General features: G+C 32.6%; 1 protein-coding gene across 1 annotated transcript in view; it reads right to left on the bottom strand.

The window, feature by feature from the left end:
- The window catches only part of HTR2C (5-hydroxytryptamine receptor 2C), a 284,332-nt gene that overhangs the window by 143,670 nt on the left and 123,038 nt on the right, over window positions 1-17,624 (bottom strand). Inside the window, exons 3-4 of the mRNA XM_032331448.1 lie at window positions 15,445-15,559; window positions 10,270-10,583 (exon numbers count right to left, since the gene is read on the bottom strand). Coding sequence (XP_032187339.1) covers window positions 10,270-10,583; window positions 15,445-15,479 — 349 coding nt within the window. The 5' untranslated portion in view covers window positions 15,480-15,559. The remainder of the gene's footprint in view (window positions 1-10,269; window positions 10,584-15,444; window positions 15,560-17,624) is intronic.

The following is a 17,624-nucleotide window of genomic DNA, read 5'->3' as shown; positions in this document are numbered from 1 at the left end:
CTTCTGTTGCCTGTTATCCTGGCCAGAGAGATTGGGTATCCATAAGAGTTTCAGTCCCTCCTGTACTACCACCATGTAGCTATGTGACTGGGTACTGATCTTGGGGTAAAGCTGCTAGAGAAAAGAGGGATAAGGGAGCCTGGGTGGCTCAGATGTTCAGCATCTTCCTTTGGCTCAGGTCATGATCCCAGAGTCCTAGGGGTTCTAGGGGTCCTAGGATCGAGTCCCGCATGGGGGAGCTTGCTTCTCTGACTCCTACTCCCTCGGCTTGTGTTCTCTCTCTCTGTCAAGTAAATAAATAGAATCTTTTAAAAAAAAAAAAAGAGGGGGAAAAATGAAAACCTCACCCCCCCCCCCACAGGTTATATTTCTAAGTTTTTATTTCCCTCCCAATCTGGCTGCTTCTGTTTATTTTTCTGAGTCCTTATGCAGTTGCTTTTGAAATTTTTTCAGAATTATTAAAAGGAATATAGCAAAAGACGGAGTCCTTAGTGGGCGTACTCTATTTTTGTTGGCATCAGAACTCTCATTATCCATTTTATTTTATTTTAAAGATTTATTTATTTATTTATTTATTTGACAGAGATCACAAGGAGGCGGAGAGGCAGGCAGAGAGAGAGGGGGAAGCAGGCTCCCTGCTGAGCAGAGAGCCCTATGCGGGGCTCAATCTCAGGACCCTGAGATCATGACCTGAGCTGAAGGCAAAGGCTTTAACCCACTGAGTCACCCAGGCGCCCCTCATTATCCATTTTAATGTTCAAATGTTCCAAGATTTGATGAAGGGGCACCATTAAGCTAGCTTCTGTGCTTTTAAAAAGATACAGTCTCATCATTCTTTGAGCACTTCCCTTATTTTCTAGCTCAGAAAATGTTCCAGTCCTGTATAGTATTCTTGCCCCGGGCCTCATTTCTCCAAGGAATGTCTATTCCCATTTGTGCTTGCTGCTACTCATGTGTTGTTGCTTTTAGGTCCTCTTAATGGACAGAGATAGAAAATAAATCTAAGTACACACATATTCACAAAATTATATATATATTACATATATTTAATTACTAATACTATTTTTAATATCTGTTTTCTCCATGAATTCATACCAATATCATGAAAATTAATCTGACATCACAGGATTCATTACTTGCTTCCCCCTTCCAAGTTTTCAGTTTCTTTATGCAACAGTGAGAAATTTGGTTTCTATTATCCTCAGGTTACTTGTACACTTATCCTATCCCAGAATACAAAGGAAGTAGTTTCAGAATTGGCATTGTGTACCTCTGGTAAGATAAAACCTAATACTACAATTCATTCGTTTACATTTTCTTTAGTTTTCCATTGTGTTTATAAGACAAAAATTGTACTTTAAAGTTATAGGGGTTAGGATTATTTTTGTACTCTCTACTCAATGTAGTTGTTATTGATTTCAAATAGAGTTAAGTTCATTTGACTCTGTTCATAATCTATTTTAGAGTTTTCTCTCAGTCTTTAATTTTTATAAATAAAAATATAAATCTAAAACATTAGCACAGTTTCTGAAGTCAAAATTATCTAAGATGTGTATTCAGAGAAGTATAATTCTCCAACCCGAAACTCTGTTTCCAGTTTCTACCTTCCCCCTGAAGGTAATAAATCTCATTATTAGTTTCTCATTTAACCATTCTGTGTTTATTTTTTACAAAAATAAGTTATGTGTATATTTTTGTATTTGTCTGTTTTCTTACATAGATAGTATGCCCTATCTTCTCTTTTCCATTTTGCTTTTTTCACATGATAATATATGTTGGAAATTGCTCCATATTAGTTAATAGAAAACTTTCTTATTCCTGTTAATAGTTTCATGGTACTCCATTAGGTACATTCTATAGTACATTTAATTAACCTCTTTTGTATGGGTACATAGGTTGTTTCAAACATGTTGCAATGACAAGCAATCCTCATATGAATGACATTATACATGTATATTTTTGTTTTATCAGAGGTTTATTATCCAGGGAAATTTTTAGAGGGTGATTTGCTGAGCTAAAATGTAAAATATGTAATTTCGTTCAGTATTGCCAAATTCCTCTCTATAATTACTGTACCAACTGGCATTCCGACCACTAATATATGAGAATGCCTGTGCCCCACAGTCTTGCTGCAGTGCCATGTCAAGCTTTTAAAATTTTGCCAATTTGGGGCACCTGGGTGGCTCAGCGGGTTAAGCCTCTGCCTTTAGCTCAGGTCATGATTTCAGGGTCCTGGGATCGAGTCCCGCATCGGGCTCTCTGCTTGGCAGGGAGCCTGCTTCCTCCTCTCTCTGCCTTCCTCTCTGCCTACTTCTAATCTGTCTCTGTCAAAGGAATAAATAAAATCTTAAAAAAAAAAATTTTGCCAATTTGTATTTGCAACAACATGGATGCATCTAGATGGTGTAATACTAAGTGAAATAAGTCAGTCAGAAAAAGAGGAATGTCGTATGATTTCACTCAAATGTGGAATTGAAGAAACAGAAAACTAGGAAAGAAAGGAAGAGACAAATAAAAAGGTCAGATATTTACCAGGGGGATAGGGGAGAGGGGATGGTTGAAATAGATAAAGATTAAGAATATACATCATGATGAGCACCGAGTAATGTATAGAATTGTTGAATCATTATATTGTCTATCTGAAATTAACATAACACTATATGTTAGGTATATGTGAATTTAAAAATAAATTTAAAAATAATGAATAAAATAAATTTTGCCAATCTGATAAGTAAAAAATGGTATCACAGTGTCATTTATTTTGCATTTCTCTTACAATGATTGAAGCTAAGCACTGTCACATATTTAAGGACTGTATATATCACTGTGTATATATAATTCAAACATTCACGATGTTTTAAAATATATTTAAAAAAATCACAACAACCTACTCATATCTTCAGCTCCTTTTTTCCTATGGAGTGCTGGATCTTTTTACCTCAGTTTTCATTTTTTTAAATTTTTTAAAAGATTATTTATTTATTTATTTGACAGAGAGAGAGAGAGAGCAAGAGAAGGAACAGCAGTGGGGGGAATGGGAGAGGGAGAGGGATCCTGACGTGAGGCTTGATCCCCGGACCCTGGGATCATGACCTGAGCCAAAGACAGACACTCAACAGCTGAGCCACACAAATGCCCCATTTACCTCAGTTTTTAAAAATTCTTTATATATTAGGGATATTAGCCCTTTATCTGTGATAAGCATTGCAAATATTTTCTCTGAGTTTGCTGTTTGTTTTGGAACATCGCTACTAATGTTTTTGCCATGTATTATTGTAATTATACAAAGATAACTATCTTTTGCTTTACCACATCTGAATCTTGAGTCATAGTTAAAAATCCTTTCCAAATACCTCCGTTATAGATGAATTCACTTTTCTTTTCTTCCAGTACTTGTATGGTTTCGTTTTTATTTATTTATTTAATTTTTTATTTTATTTTATTTTATTTTATTTTTTATTTTTTTTTGTATGGTTTCGTTTTTAAAATTAGATTTCTGATCCATTTAGAGTTTGTTTATATATTTGGCATGTGGCAAATATTATTTTATCTTTTATCTTTTATCTTTTATCTTTTTCCAAATGGCTATATTGTTAGCCAAAAACATTTCCCAGTGATTTGGAATGATACTTTTATCATATAGTACATATCCATTTGTACTGGGGTCTATTTTAGATTTTCTACTATATTCCCCTTGTTTGTCTATGTAAGGTCCAATGATACACTTTAAATGGTAAAGGCTTTATAATATGTTTAAATATCTCCTAGTGCTAGTCCTCTTGCATAGCTCTTCTCTTTCAGTTTTTTCAAGCTATTCTTGCATGTTTAATTTTGTAAATAAACTTTAATATCGACTCATCTAACATCATAAAAAAAGCTTTGGAAAGACACAAACGTAAGACCTGAAACTATAAAACTCTCCGAAGAAAGCATAGGGGAAAATCTTCATGATGTTGGTCTTGGCAACGATTTTATGAATATGACATCAAAAGCATAGGCAACAACAAAAGAATAAATAAAGCTTCTACAGAGCAAAGGAAACCATCACAGGGTGAAAAGACAACCTATGAAAGGGGAAGGAACAAAAGTGTGCAAGTCATATATCTGATAAAGGGTTAATCTCCAAAATATATACAGAAGTCATACAACTCAAGTAAAAAACAAAATAAAACAAAACAAACTGTAATAATCTAATTAGAAAATGGGCAAAGCACTTGAGTAGACATTTGACCAAACATGACTTACAAATGGATAATATCCATGTGAAAATATACTTAACATCACTCATCATCAGATAAATGCAGATCAAAACCAAAATGAGATTATCACCTCACCCTATCAGAATGGTTAATTAAGAAGACAAGAAATAGCAGGTATTGGTGTGATGTGGAGAAAAGGGAACTCCTGCACACTGTTGGTGGGAATACAAGATGGTGCAGCTGCTATGGAAAACACTATGAAGGATCCTCAAAAATTAAAAATAGAGCTGTTATATAATACAACAATCCCACTTTTGGATATTATCCAAAAGAATTGAAATCAGGATCTTGAAGAGATATTAGCACTCCTGTGTTCACTGCAACACTGTTTACAGTAGCCAAGATGTGGATGCAACCTGAATGTCCAACAGATGAATGAAAAAAATGTAATATAAATATATATAATTTATAGATATATAATATATACTACATTCAACAAAATACTATTTAGCTTTAAAAAAGAAGAAAAATCTGCAATATGTGACCACATGGATAAACATGGAGGACATTATGCTAAGTGAAAAATAAAACAGTCACAAAAAAAAATACCGTATGATTTCACTTATATATGAGGTATCTAAAGTAGTCAAATTCATAGAATCAAAGAGTACAACGGTGGTTGCCAGGAGACTGCGGGAAGGGAAAATGGGCACTTACCAAAATATATAAAGTTTCAGTTAAAATGAGTAAGCTGCAGATACCTGCTATACATCATTGTAACTTTAGTCAATAATAATGTATTATACACTTAAAATTTTTTTAAGAGGGTAGCTCTTATGTTAAGTGTTTTTGAGACAATATGCTTTTAAAAAAATAAATCTTGTCATTTTTATTGGAATTGAACTAATTGTCACATTAATTTTGGAAGAACATAGAGATATGCTTCCTTATCTTGGCTATTGTAAATAATGGTGCAGGAAGCCCATGAGTATGTGTCTCTTTTGAATTAGTGTGTTTTTTTTTTCAATAAATGCCCAGTAGTGGAATTATTGGCTCATATGATATTTCTATTTTTAATTGTTTTAGGAACCTCTGTACTGGTTTACAAGTGGTTATACCATTTATATTCCCACCAACAGTGCATACAGTTTCCTTTTTTTCTACATCCTCACCAACACTTGTTATTTCTTGTCTTTTTTGATTCTGGCCATTCTGACAGGTATAAGGTAATATCTCATCATGGTTTTGATTTGCATTTTTCTGATGATTAGTGATATTGAGCATATTTTTATGTGGCTGCTGAACATCTGTTTGTCTTGTTTGAAGAAATATCTATTTAGGTCATCTGCTCATTATAATTAGATTATTCAACTTGGGAAATTACCTATTTTTAATGCTCTGAATTAATTTGCATATAAATCTACAAAGTAATCTCATGACTTAAAAAATGTATTTTCTTCAGTTATTCTCCTTTGTGGTATCTCATTTTATATGCTTTCTGCCTTTTTTTAGAGTTAGCTGATGACTTTTTATTTTGTTTAACAAAATTTTTTTTAAAAACCAAGATTGATTTATTCATTAGATCTATTGTTTTTTATTCTGTAGTCAATTTCTACTTTTCTCTTCCTTTTTTTTTTTTCTTCGTGCTTTCTTTTGGTTTACTTTATAGTTTATGTTTTTTTCCAAGGTTGTTTTTCTGGGAATTTAATTCATTTATATGCTTTCATTTTTACTGATAAATGTGATTAGGGATATGAATTTTCCACTGATCACTGCTTTAAGTATTATTATTTAGACTTTGATATGTAGTGTTTATGCTGTCATATTTCTAAAGAAATCTGTAATTTCAGTCTACATTTCTCCTTTTGATCAAGAGCTTATTTTTCAAAGATTTTATGAATTTATTTGAGAGAGAGAATGAATGAGAGAGATAGAGGGAGAGAGGAAGGGAGAGCACAGGGAGAGTGAGAGAGGGAGAAGCAGACTCCCCATTGAGCAGAGAGCCCAATGTGGGGCTCCATCCCAGGACCCTGTGATCATGACTTGAGCTGAAGGCAGACCCTTAACCGAGCCACCCAGGTGCCCCTCAAGAGTTGTTGAAACATTTGTCATAATTTCAGGATGAGATGGTCTTTAAACTTTTGTTAATTTTTCTAATATTATTGCCTTCTTAATCAGAAAGCACTTTGGGTAATATTTTTACTTTTCTAATATTTTCTTTGTGGTCGAGTATTTTTATTAATTTTTGTGCATGTACCATGTGCACCTACAAAGAAGGTATACTCTCTTTGATAAAAGTATAAAGTTCAGCACACCTTCATAAGATCTATATCCTTTTTATTTTTTTGCCCAATCTTTCTTATACTGAGTATGATGTGTTAAAATCTCCCATTAGTAGAATGTATTTATAAATGTGTCCTTCCATGTTCTTTGGTTTTTGCTTTATACAGACCGTTGCTGTGTTATTGGTGACATAGGTATTCTTAACTTCTATATCTTTGTTGTTAATTGGGGCTTTTATCATAAATAAGCATCCTTCTTTTTTACTCTTGTTGCTGTTTTCACTCGAAATTTACTTTGTTAGGTATTAAATCACAATTTCTGTTTTCTCATTTCCATTTACTCAGTGCACTTTTGCTCATCCCTTTATTTTTAACAATTATGAATCACTGGGTTTTAAGGTCTTCTCTTGAATAGAGAATATAGTTGGGCCTTTCTTTTTAAGGCAAATTAAAAATCTTTTATTTGTTTGTTAATAAGATAATACATAACATTATAATTAGAACTGACAATATTTTTTTCACTGAATCAGGATTTGCTGAACCAATTGGTAAGTCTTTTTCTTTTCTTCAACTATTTTCTATGGTTAAGTATCTGGACTGTATTTGAGATTGTAGCCATAATAACATAGTTGTAAATATATTTTCAGAAATCATTTTCTTTTCCTTCATTTTATATTCTTAGTAATGCCCATATTTGAATTTTGGACTAAAACACATGTGTAATTAATTATTTTGGAGACTTGTTACTTATCTCTAAATGTAGAGATAACTGAATTTAGAAATGAAAAAATGTTTTTGTATAACATCTCTGATTTGTTTATGCTCATGAAGCACATATTAAGAAATATATGGTACTGTATGCTGACTAAGATAACATAAGAAAAAAATAAAAAATTAAATTTAAAAAAATAAAAAAAAATCTTTTATTTGTAGTCATGTTTTAGGTTCATTCACATTTACTGCTGCTACCAATATATTTGTTTTCCTCTGTCATGTTACATCATGGTATAATGTTGAGGGCATAATGTTATATTTTCTTGTGTTTGTTCTTCTAATTGATTTTTTTTTGCTCTTTTATTAATTATATTTCTTTTGGGGTTTTGGAAGATTTGTTTTTTTATTTTAGTAGTGAACTTGAATATCACATTTATATCATGTTTTATTTATATCATGTTTAATGCCCTTAAACCACTGTTTCCTTATTAAAGCTATTACTTTCTGGTTTGCCAATTTTTTACGGTATCATTTAACTCCCACCTTTTGTTTATAGAAAAATCAATAAAATTATTTTACTTTCCTCTTCCTCTTTTCCTTTCTATTCTCCTCCTAATTTTAGTTGCATTTTTGTTAATTTTTTAGAGTTTATATTACATAATAGATGTTTTATAACATATAACAGTATTCTTCTACTCTTATAGCACTTCTATTTTTGTCTTAGCTCTAAAATTACCCGTATTAAATGCTCATCATTAGTCTTTTGGATGAAATTTTCCCAGTCATTCCTTTGTTAGTTGAATCTCATCTACTATTTGATTTCTTAAGAAGGGCTTAATGGGGGGCGCCTGGGTGGCTCAGTGGGTTAAGCTGCTGCCTTCGGCTCAGGTCATGATCTCGGGGTCCTGGGATCGAGTCCCACGTTGGGCTCTCTGCTCAGCAGGGAGCCTGCTTCCTCCTCTCTCTGCCTGCCTCTCTGCCTGCTTGTCATCTCTGTCAAATAAATAAATAAAATCTTTAAAAAAAAAAAAAAGAAGGGCTTAATGGGTTCAGAATTCTCTGAGTTCAAAATCTCAACTTTTTATAGCCTGCATGGCTAGCATGTCTGGATGTAGAAATCTTCATTTCAAACTCTGAGTATGTTTTTCCACTTTTTAATTTAAGGTATACTTTACATACAGTAAAATTTACCTTTTTAAAACTGCACACTAGAATTTATAGCTTTTCAAATTTTAAGAATTTATATATATATTTACATTATATATGTATAATTTACATATATATGTATAATTTACATATATGTGTATATACATATATATATATAAAACCACCACATCAACATATACCAAAATAAATACCCCTTTTCAGTCTTCCTTCCACCTTAAACCACTTGAAACTAGTGATCTGTTTTCTTTCTTTATAGAGTTGCCTTTGAAAGAGTTCCTTAGAATTGGTTAACTTTTTGAATAACATTGCTTCTATTACTATGGTTTATTTTTGTTAATTGTGAAGTCATTCTAATTCTCTTACTCTTGTGTACTTTTTCTTATTTTTACCTGAAATTCCTGAAGATTTTTTCTTTATGTTTAAAATTAAAAATGGAATTATCATATGATCCAGTAATTCCACTACTGGATATTTACCCAGAGAAAATGAAAACACTAATTCAAATATATACATACATCCCAATGTGTATTGCAGCATTGTTTACACTAGCCCAAATACGGAAGCAACCCAAGTGACCATAGAGAGTTGAATGAAAAGAGAAAATATGGCATATATATAATGGAAAATTACTCAGCTATAAAAAAAGAATGAAGTCTTGAAATCTGCAACCATACCATGGACCTATAAGATATAATGCTAGTTGAAGTCAGAGAAAGTCAGATGCCATATGATTTCACTCATATGTGGAATGTAAGAAACAAAACAAAGGAGAAAAAAAGACACATTAAAAAAAAAAAAGACTCAAATACAGAGAATAAGCTGGTATTTGCCAGAGGAGAGGTGGGTGGTGGGATGGGTAAAATAGATGAAGGGGAGTAAGAGTACCATTATCTTTTTTTTTCTTTTTTAATTTTTTATTTTTTATGAACATATATTTTTATCCCCAGGGGTACAGGTCTGTGAATCGCCAGGTTTACACACTTCACAGCACTCACCATAGCACATACCCTCCCCAGTGTCCATAACCCCACCCCCTCCCCCCAGCAACCCTCAGTTTGTTTTGTGAGATTAAGAGTCACTTATGGTTTGTCTCCCTCCCATTATCTTGATGAGCCCTGAGACATTTATAGAATTGCTGAATCATTGTGTTGTACATCTGAAACTAATATAACTGTATGTTAATTACACTTGAGTAAAAAAAATAAAATGTGACATAAATAAGGCAAAGGGATAGCAGAGTATGAAAAGGAAAATAAAAAACCTCTCTAAAATCAATATTATAAAAATTCTGAATGCCTGAGTTTTATTGTGATAATGTGACCTTGCACTTATATAATTATTAATTAATTAGTTATCCCCATCACCTTGTGAAAACATAAATTGTAGACCCCATAAAGAATAGCTATTATTGAGTGCATATTATGTGCCAAGCACTTAGTTTGCCAACATTTAAAGCGATTACTTAAAATACATTTATTAAGGATGAGGAGTCTCTTTTTCTTTCTTTGTGTAAGAGATGATACTAAGTATGTGTACCCCCCTCCCCCAGAACACAGAGGTGAGAACATGTTTCTCACTGTCACTGTCACATGAGAACATGTCTCACTGTCCCATTGTATACATTAAGGCAACTATCATTGTTTATAAGTGAGACTGAGCAATAGAGTGTTTGTGCATGATTTTAATATATTGTAAAATGTCTGTTTTGCTTTTTGAAGACTCTGCTACTGATTTATTTAATAATATGATAAACACATCAAATTCTTCTGTCACACAATTTACTTTTTTCATCATTTTCCAAATGATATAAGTAAAATGATTAACTCTATGAATGTTTACTATGATACTTGACATAAATTAGGATATAATCTGGGATTAAAAAAAAAAACTAATAAAATTGTACTTACCATAAAGGATTGCAAGCAGAGACAGTGGCATGACAAGTAGTCCCACTAGCATATCAGCAATGGCTAGGGACATTAAGAAATAGTTGGTGGCATTGTGCAGTTTCTTTTCCAAGCTTACTGCCATGATAACGAGAATGTTGCCACCTATTGTCAAGATTATTATGATGACGATTGAAAGTGCTGGCCAGTTTTGTACCCCGTCTGGGAATTTGAAGCGTCCACCATCGGAGGTATTGAAAATGTCAGTTACTAGAGCTGCAACAGGGCTCACAGAAATATCGCATTGCCAAACCAGTAGGCCAATTAGGTGCACACTGAAAAATTAAGAAAAAAAAAATCAGATACATATTACGTTGTTTATATCAATAAACTACTTATACAAAATAATTGCTTTTCCTTTAGCAGCTCTTATCACATCACTGTCATCATTTCTACTGCCTTAATTAAATCTCACTATTCTTTCTATCCAAGGAATATTATGAGTCAGACACTTAGTTTATGGAGATATCTATATCTATATATAGATCTAGATATACATAACTAAAAATTATCTGTATTATAAAATTGCATATATGTAATCTCATTTGATCACACACAACAACCTCATGAGGTCAGTATTGGTTTATATTCATTATGCAAATGATGAGTCTGAGGTTCAGAGAGGTTAAGTAACTTTCTCAAGGAAGAACAGCCAGTAAGTGGCAGGGACAAGGTCCATAACCACGTCCTAGTGATTTCAAAGCCTGTATTTTAAACTGTTAACTTTATACAAGCAACATGAAGCCACAGTGTTGTTTGATTTGCTCTAAGGGTCTATTTTTATATTTTTTCAATATTAATTTCTTCTTGATCCCTTCTGAGACAACTGACAACAGAATGAAGAGAGATTTTCCCTTAAGCACCCAGTGCTCTGACAAGAAAATTGCACCATTGCCTTTTTTAATCTAAAGCTAAGAAGGAATAAGTTGTCATCAGACAAACTTCAGGGAAGAGGTTAGAAGAGGCACCGTGGGTTTGGGCCATAGCGCATATTCATTTCTTTCTAAAACTCTTTTTACCTTCTCACAGCTACAGAGTCTAGGCTGGCCCATACATATTAATATCTGTGCTGTAAATTTTCCTTCTATCTGACACTCTCCTCATTTCAGTCCTATGTTTTCTGGGCCCTGTTCTAGGCCAGAAAATGATTGATTTGTGGTGCTGATGAATTCCTATGGGTTTGCTGCTTTTCCTGTGTTGGATGCAAAGTCTCTTAAGTCATTTAAACTATGCCTCTCTCAGGAAGGTACTTTCATAGACTCTACTAGTAAGAATATCAGGACAGGTGGCAAACAATGTAGGAGAAGCGGACATGGCTATGTTTTGTGCATCCCAAATCAACTTCCCCCATAGTGGTGTGGGATTTATTCAGGTTACATATATTAAGTGTCCTCTCAAAGTGTGTGTTCCTAAAAGATTTAATAAAACTAATATTTATTTTTATTAATGAAATAGATAAGAAAGATAGGCATATTTATTATTTCCTGCATAAAAACAAAATTATTATTGAAAATGTTTTTGTGTATTGTATATTCAGTAGTAGTTATTTTATAAATATTAAGCAGCAACTACACTACGGGTAGTGGTTGTTAAACCTTGTTATTATTTATAGAGGAGGACATTTTCTCTACTCATACAATTATATGCTGAATAATTTTTTTTTTTTTTTGCAAGACTGTTGAAGTAAGGGTCTTTCTGGAATTGGGGAGATCGAACACATGACATTAAAACATCTATAGTCTGAGTTCTTCACATACATGATTTTATTTCATTATCTTATTCACTTTTTCTTTGAACTAAAAATGTTCCCTCTATACAGAGAAAATACATGTGTGATTTGATTAGCTTATCATTTATTATCAATTATCAGAGAAATTTACTGTAGTAAAACTGGATGATTATGATAGCATAATGATATCATAACTACAACATTATACACACATACATGCACATACACCACACTTTCTAACTTACACTGGAATGCTTGGCCTGAAAAACTATTAATGTTTCAAAATTCAAGTAAAATACTGTAATAATTTTTTGGATTATTTAAAAATTATTTCTCTTAATATCTTGGTAATATACTTTTATGTCTTTTAAGATAATGAAGAAATTATGAAAATATTTTGACTTTCTCATTCTACAGAGGGTAGAAAACTAATATTTTAATCATCTTGCTTAAAATAACTTCCATATTAGTCGAAGTTACCTGACATTCTAAGCAACATGCAGGTGGTGATATACATAGTAATTTTTATCAAATAATCAGTAAATTATTGTATCAAATAATCAGCAAATTCTATTTCCTGGAACATAAAAATAAGTTAAAGTTATATATGTTTCAAAAAATCTGTATCATAAGTAATCTGTGATGAATGCAAGTAGAAATTATTAAAATAAAGGACCAAATAAATAGAAGCAAGTTATTTGCTCTCGACTTTGATTATTCTGTCACTATATTTGCTGCATTGGGCATGTGATCAATTTCCTAACTTCATGACCTCAATGATTTTTTGACCAGTCACTTAACCTCTCAGAGCATCAGTTTCTTCATCTGTAATACCTATCATGTGATTGTTGGAAGATTAAATGATAGATATAAAGTCCTGAAAATTATACCTTTGTCCTAAGAGGCCCTCAGTAAATATTGGGGCTTACTTTCCTTTTGCCTTAAAAGTTAAACAAAAATAGTTTATGTTAGCTATACCCTGACTCATGTATTTCACAATTGGTGATAATTTAAATCCTGATTTTATTGTAATAAGATACTAATTTATGCAAAAAGTGTCTCAGACAATAATTTTAAATCTGGGTCTTTTCTGGCTTATCTGATGAAGAACGTGTCCTTCTAGCATTTAAAAAAAAATCTAGTTTAAATTAGCTGATGATTATCTCAGCTAGTCCTGTAAAAGTTTATGCTCATAGTAAAATGTTGCATCTTCAATTGTCAAGTATAGAAAATAAATATATTTATCCTTCAGAGAATAAGGTCCTAACAGAATATGCATCCAACTTGAATTTTCTAAGCAAGTTGTAAAAACATCAAAGTCCTTTTGTATATTTCTCTAAAAATGACAGAGGGACACCTGGGTGGTTTAGTTGGTCAAATGTATGCCTTTGGCTTGCGTCATGATCTCAGGATGCTGGGATCAGGCCCTGTGTTGGGCTCCCTCTCCCTCTGCCCTTTCCTGCCAATTGTGTTCTCTCTCTCTCTAATAAATTAATTTTAAAAACTCTTTAAAAATGTTAGAGGAATGCAGGATAAAATTGCATGTAAAAAATACATGAAATACTTTTGGACAATTATCAATTTTAAAATTTGAGTGTTTTATTGTGGGTAGGAAAACATTTGGGATTGGTTATCTGCTGGCCAGATATTATTTTTAATTTTCATGAAAGAGTCCATGAGACAAATACTTAATTACTGAGGAAGCTTACAGAATCTAAATATACCTATTGTGAATTATAAAATAATGTTACTGGAAAGATCCTAAAAGAGTATTTACTTCAGTTTCCTGGTTTCAACTCAATTAAATTTAATACATTCTTACTGGGTGTTACTATGGGCAAAGTATTATAATTTTTTTATTAAAGGTCAATCTTATTTTCTATAGTTTTGTAATCAGAAATTAGCTATATTATAATTAAACCTAACTTCTGATGTTTACATGCTTCATGAAATATATACAGTCCTTTTTATAAAAGAAGAATAATATAGGTCTTAACCTTAAGTTAATTGTTATTAAGCCCACTGAAGTCTCATAAAATATGTACACAAAAACTACAATTTCTCCCTGAACAATACAACCAATTTATTCATTGGTACTAAAGGTTTAACAAACATATAATGTAATGTTCCTAGTAGCCAAAATGATACTTTGATTTGAAAGAGTGTATGTTTTATTTTTTCATTAGTTTTTAATTTTTTTTTTAATTTGAGAGAGAGAATGAGAGAGAGAGAGAGAGGATGGGAGGGGGCGAGGGTCAGAGGGAGAAGCAGACTCCCTGCTGAACAGGGAGCCCGATGCAGGACTCAATCTTGGGACTGCATTCTTGCATGGCATATGACAACGTGTGCTTTTAGAAGAGGTGAATTACCATCCATCCAATGCAGGGCTGGGTCTCACAACTCTGAGATCATGACCAGAGCCCAAATCAAGAGTTGGTCACTTAACTGACTGCACCACCCAGGAACCCCTTCCCTTCTTTATCACTATCCTTCATCCTTTCCTTTTCCTGTCTGCTGTTGTTCTCTTGGAATCACACACATCACTGAGACTACCATCAGCACAATGTACCAGGACATCCAAGATGGGCTGTGGTGGAGTATATTGCATATTGTGGAGGATCCAGTGTTGATGTACTTTATATCTCTACTACTCCACAAACTTTTTCTTGGGTGAGCTCTTTTACAGGACTGATGGAGGAGACTATAGGAGCAAGGGGATTCAAGGTTTCTCAACTGGAACTGATTAGAATTTACAGAGCGCTGGATCTTTTTTCCATGTCCCATTCCTCAGAGTGGGTTTGGAGGAGACCAACCCAACATTTTATTAAGTTAAAAAGAAGATATACCTGGATTCAATTACATTTAGAATTGCTCAGTACTTGAATCCAATTCTTTTCTCCTTTATGTGATATTCTATTGACCTGAACTACTGGATCATTGTATCAAGACTTTGGAAGATGCCATTGTTTTCCTCTGCCTAGCGACATCACCCAACCTCTATTCTCTGACTTCTTATTCAACCATTCTTTATAAAACCAGAAACATCTTGTCCTTTTGGCTGTTTAGTTCATGCAGGAAGAAAAAGGCAAGACAAGAAAAGAACCTTTCTCATTTCTACATTTTAACCATGGAGAGAGGAGCCAAGAACATTGGAATTATTTTTGAATTTAAGATATAATTGCCATATATTTATTTGAATACATGAGCAGTTCTGTTTAACTGAAGTCTAAGTTATTGGGTCTTTTTTCCAGTTATTTTTGAACAGGGAACATGTATTATGTTAGTCTATGGGCTGCAAATTGAGGCAAACATAGCTGAATGATCATAGAAAAATCTCTTTAACATTTTTGTTCAAGCTACCGTAAAAAAGTTAACTTTTAAAAAATAATAAGTAATAACATCCTTACAGGAACGAATGCACCGCTTTCCTCAGGTTCACCATGATTGCTTCGGTGTTAAGCAACCAAAGTTTAAAATTTTGAAGAGGAAATGTAACAGATTGGATTCATAATTCCATCCTTTCTGGGGAGAGAGAAAAAAAAGAAAAAGAAAATTAGTTAAAAGTCCAAATAACTTCATAACAGCCAATTAAATAAGCTTAAATATATTTATTAAGTGTTAAGAAACAATAGTACAAAATTTAGCAAACAGGTAAGCATGTTATATCATTTAAGTGATAAAAAATGGCAGAGAATATATTTTTCATTTATTTACCAATATACAACCATCATAGTTCTTTTTCTTTCCTTTTTTTTTAAAGTTTTTCTAAAATTTCTTGTACACACTTTACTCATATGGAGCTTCTACTGAAACTTCTTAGAGTACACATAGCTTCAACAAAGTGCTTTTAGAAAAAATTAAGAATATATGCTTAATCGACAAACCATTTGGAGAAAGTTTATGATGTAATAATTAAGCAACATGTATAAAATACAAAGGTTTCATCTTATAAGAACACGGAAAACTAAAATAAGTTGTAAGTATTTCTATTAAGTGAACACATTCTGTACATTTCTTATTTTTCTTCAAAGTGAAGCAATCTGCATTTACATAGTTTTATTTATACTTTTGCATTAACCAAAAATATTCTCTAGAGGGCAGCACCATGTTTATTCCAAAATAAATGAGTTGATGAGGTTTACTATATTAAATATAGCAAACACCCTATGTACCAGCTTGTTAGTATCCTACAGGTAATTATAGTGCAGGGCACATGGAAGAATGCTAAAAATGCAGACAAAAGGTCAGTTGCACAAGATGATGCAAACAAAAACCTTAATTTCTTTTATTGATTAAGAGGTGACAATGCATCCTAAAGGTATTAGGAAGGAAACATGAAAACTCTCCAAACAACTTATCAAAGAATTTCAGAGAGAATCCTTTTAATTTCTATAGGCTACTTTTCAAGGAATCATTTGCAAAACCCCACCAACTATTTCTGTAGCCAATTATTTAGCAATTAGCACTCACTATATTCAGTATGCTAGAATGTTCGCCAATGTCAATGTAAAGATTGATAGTGACATGTGCCACTCTCTAAAGATGTTATTGCCACAAAGGAGTGCAGCAGAGTGGCACATGTCACTATCAATCTTTACATTGATATTGAATGAATACTTAGTGTAAATTCTAGTGATTAACATAGAAACCCTTTTTTTTTTTTTTTTTTTTTTTTTTTTTTACTGCCAGGAGATTCCTAACTAGAAACAAAGTGGGTAAATCTCTCTGTTCTCTATTCTTGGTTTTCTATATCTTCAATTTTAGGATTTTGATTATACTATCTTCCTGCACCAAACATCTAACTGAAATTCTGAATTTCTGGGATCACAGGCTTTTACAAGAGTCAGGATTGTGATGTTAGGTTTGTATGCAGTGGGCTGTCAATGAGAAAAATGTAGATGCTCTGGGGGAGGGGGAGAGAGACTTCAATAGCTTGAGAATGTGGAATAACATTGAAAAATCATCTGTTCTGTCTAATTTGAAGATATTTTCAAGGAATGTAAAAAAAAATGTGTTGATAATCTCTTCTAGTGTTTTCTAGTTCCTGTTAGAAATTTGGAAATAAAATTTTACTGGAACAAATTGTACCTCCCTATGTTTCCCATCTCATTAATATACTATTATTCTAGTCATCAAGCTCTATGAATTTAATTTATTCTCTCTTCTTGTCCCCCACATCTCACTTGTGAGTTCTATCAGTGTTACCTACGCAGAAATATACTTTCTTTTTCACTAGAATAATGCATAAAGTATGGCCTCCAGTGTCCAGAAACAAAATATTCCATGGAAGAGATAAAGTGACATTCACTAGATCATTAGTTATACCGTTTTTATCCCATAAAATGCTGCCAGACAATGCATAAATCCCTTTTCTTGGGAGGGGAAAAAAAAATGGCACAGAGAGACAAGAAGGTCTTATTTTGCTTCTACAAATACTAAAATTCTTCTTTTCCCAGTATTAAAATACAAAAATTGTTTTTTAATTTTTACTTTTCAAGTGTTTAAAAATTAATATAATTTAAAAGTTTCAAAGTAAAATATATTTTATTTGAGTAGATTATAACAAATCATTTGAAATTGTGTTTGC

The sequence above is a fragment of the Mustela erminea genome, chromosome X (genome assembly GCF_009829155.1).
Source record: "Mustela erminea isolate mMusErm1 chromosome X, mMusErm1.Pri, whole genome shotgun sequence".
Classification (NCBI taxonomy): Eukaryota; Metazoa; Chordata; class Mammalia; order Carnivora; family Mustelidae; genus Mustela; species Mustela erminea.
The sequence above is the reverse complement of the archived record's forward strand: the minus strand, read 5'-3'. Positions and strand labels throughout refer to the sequence as shown.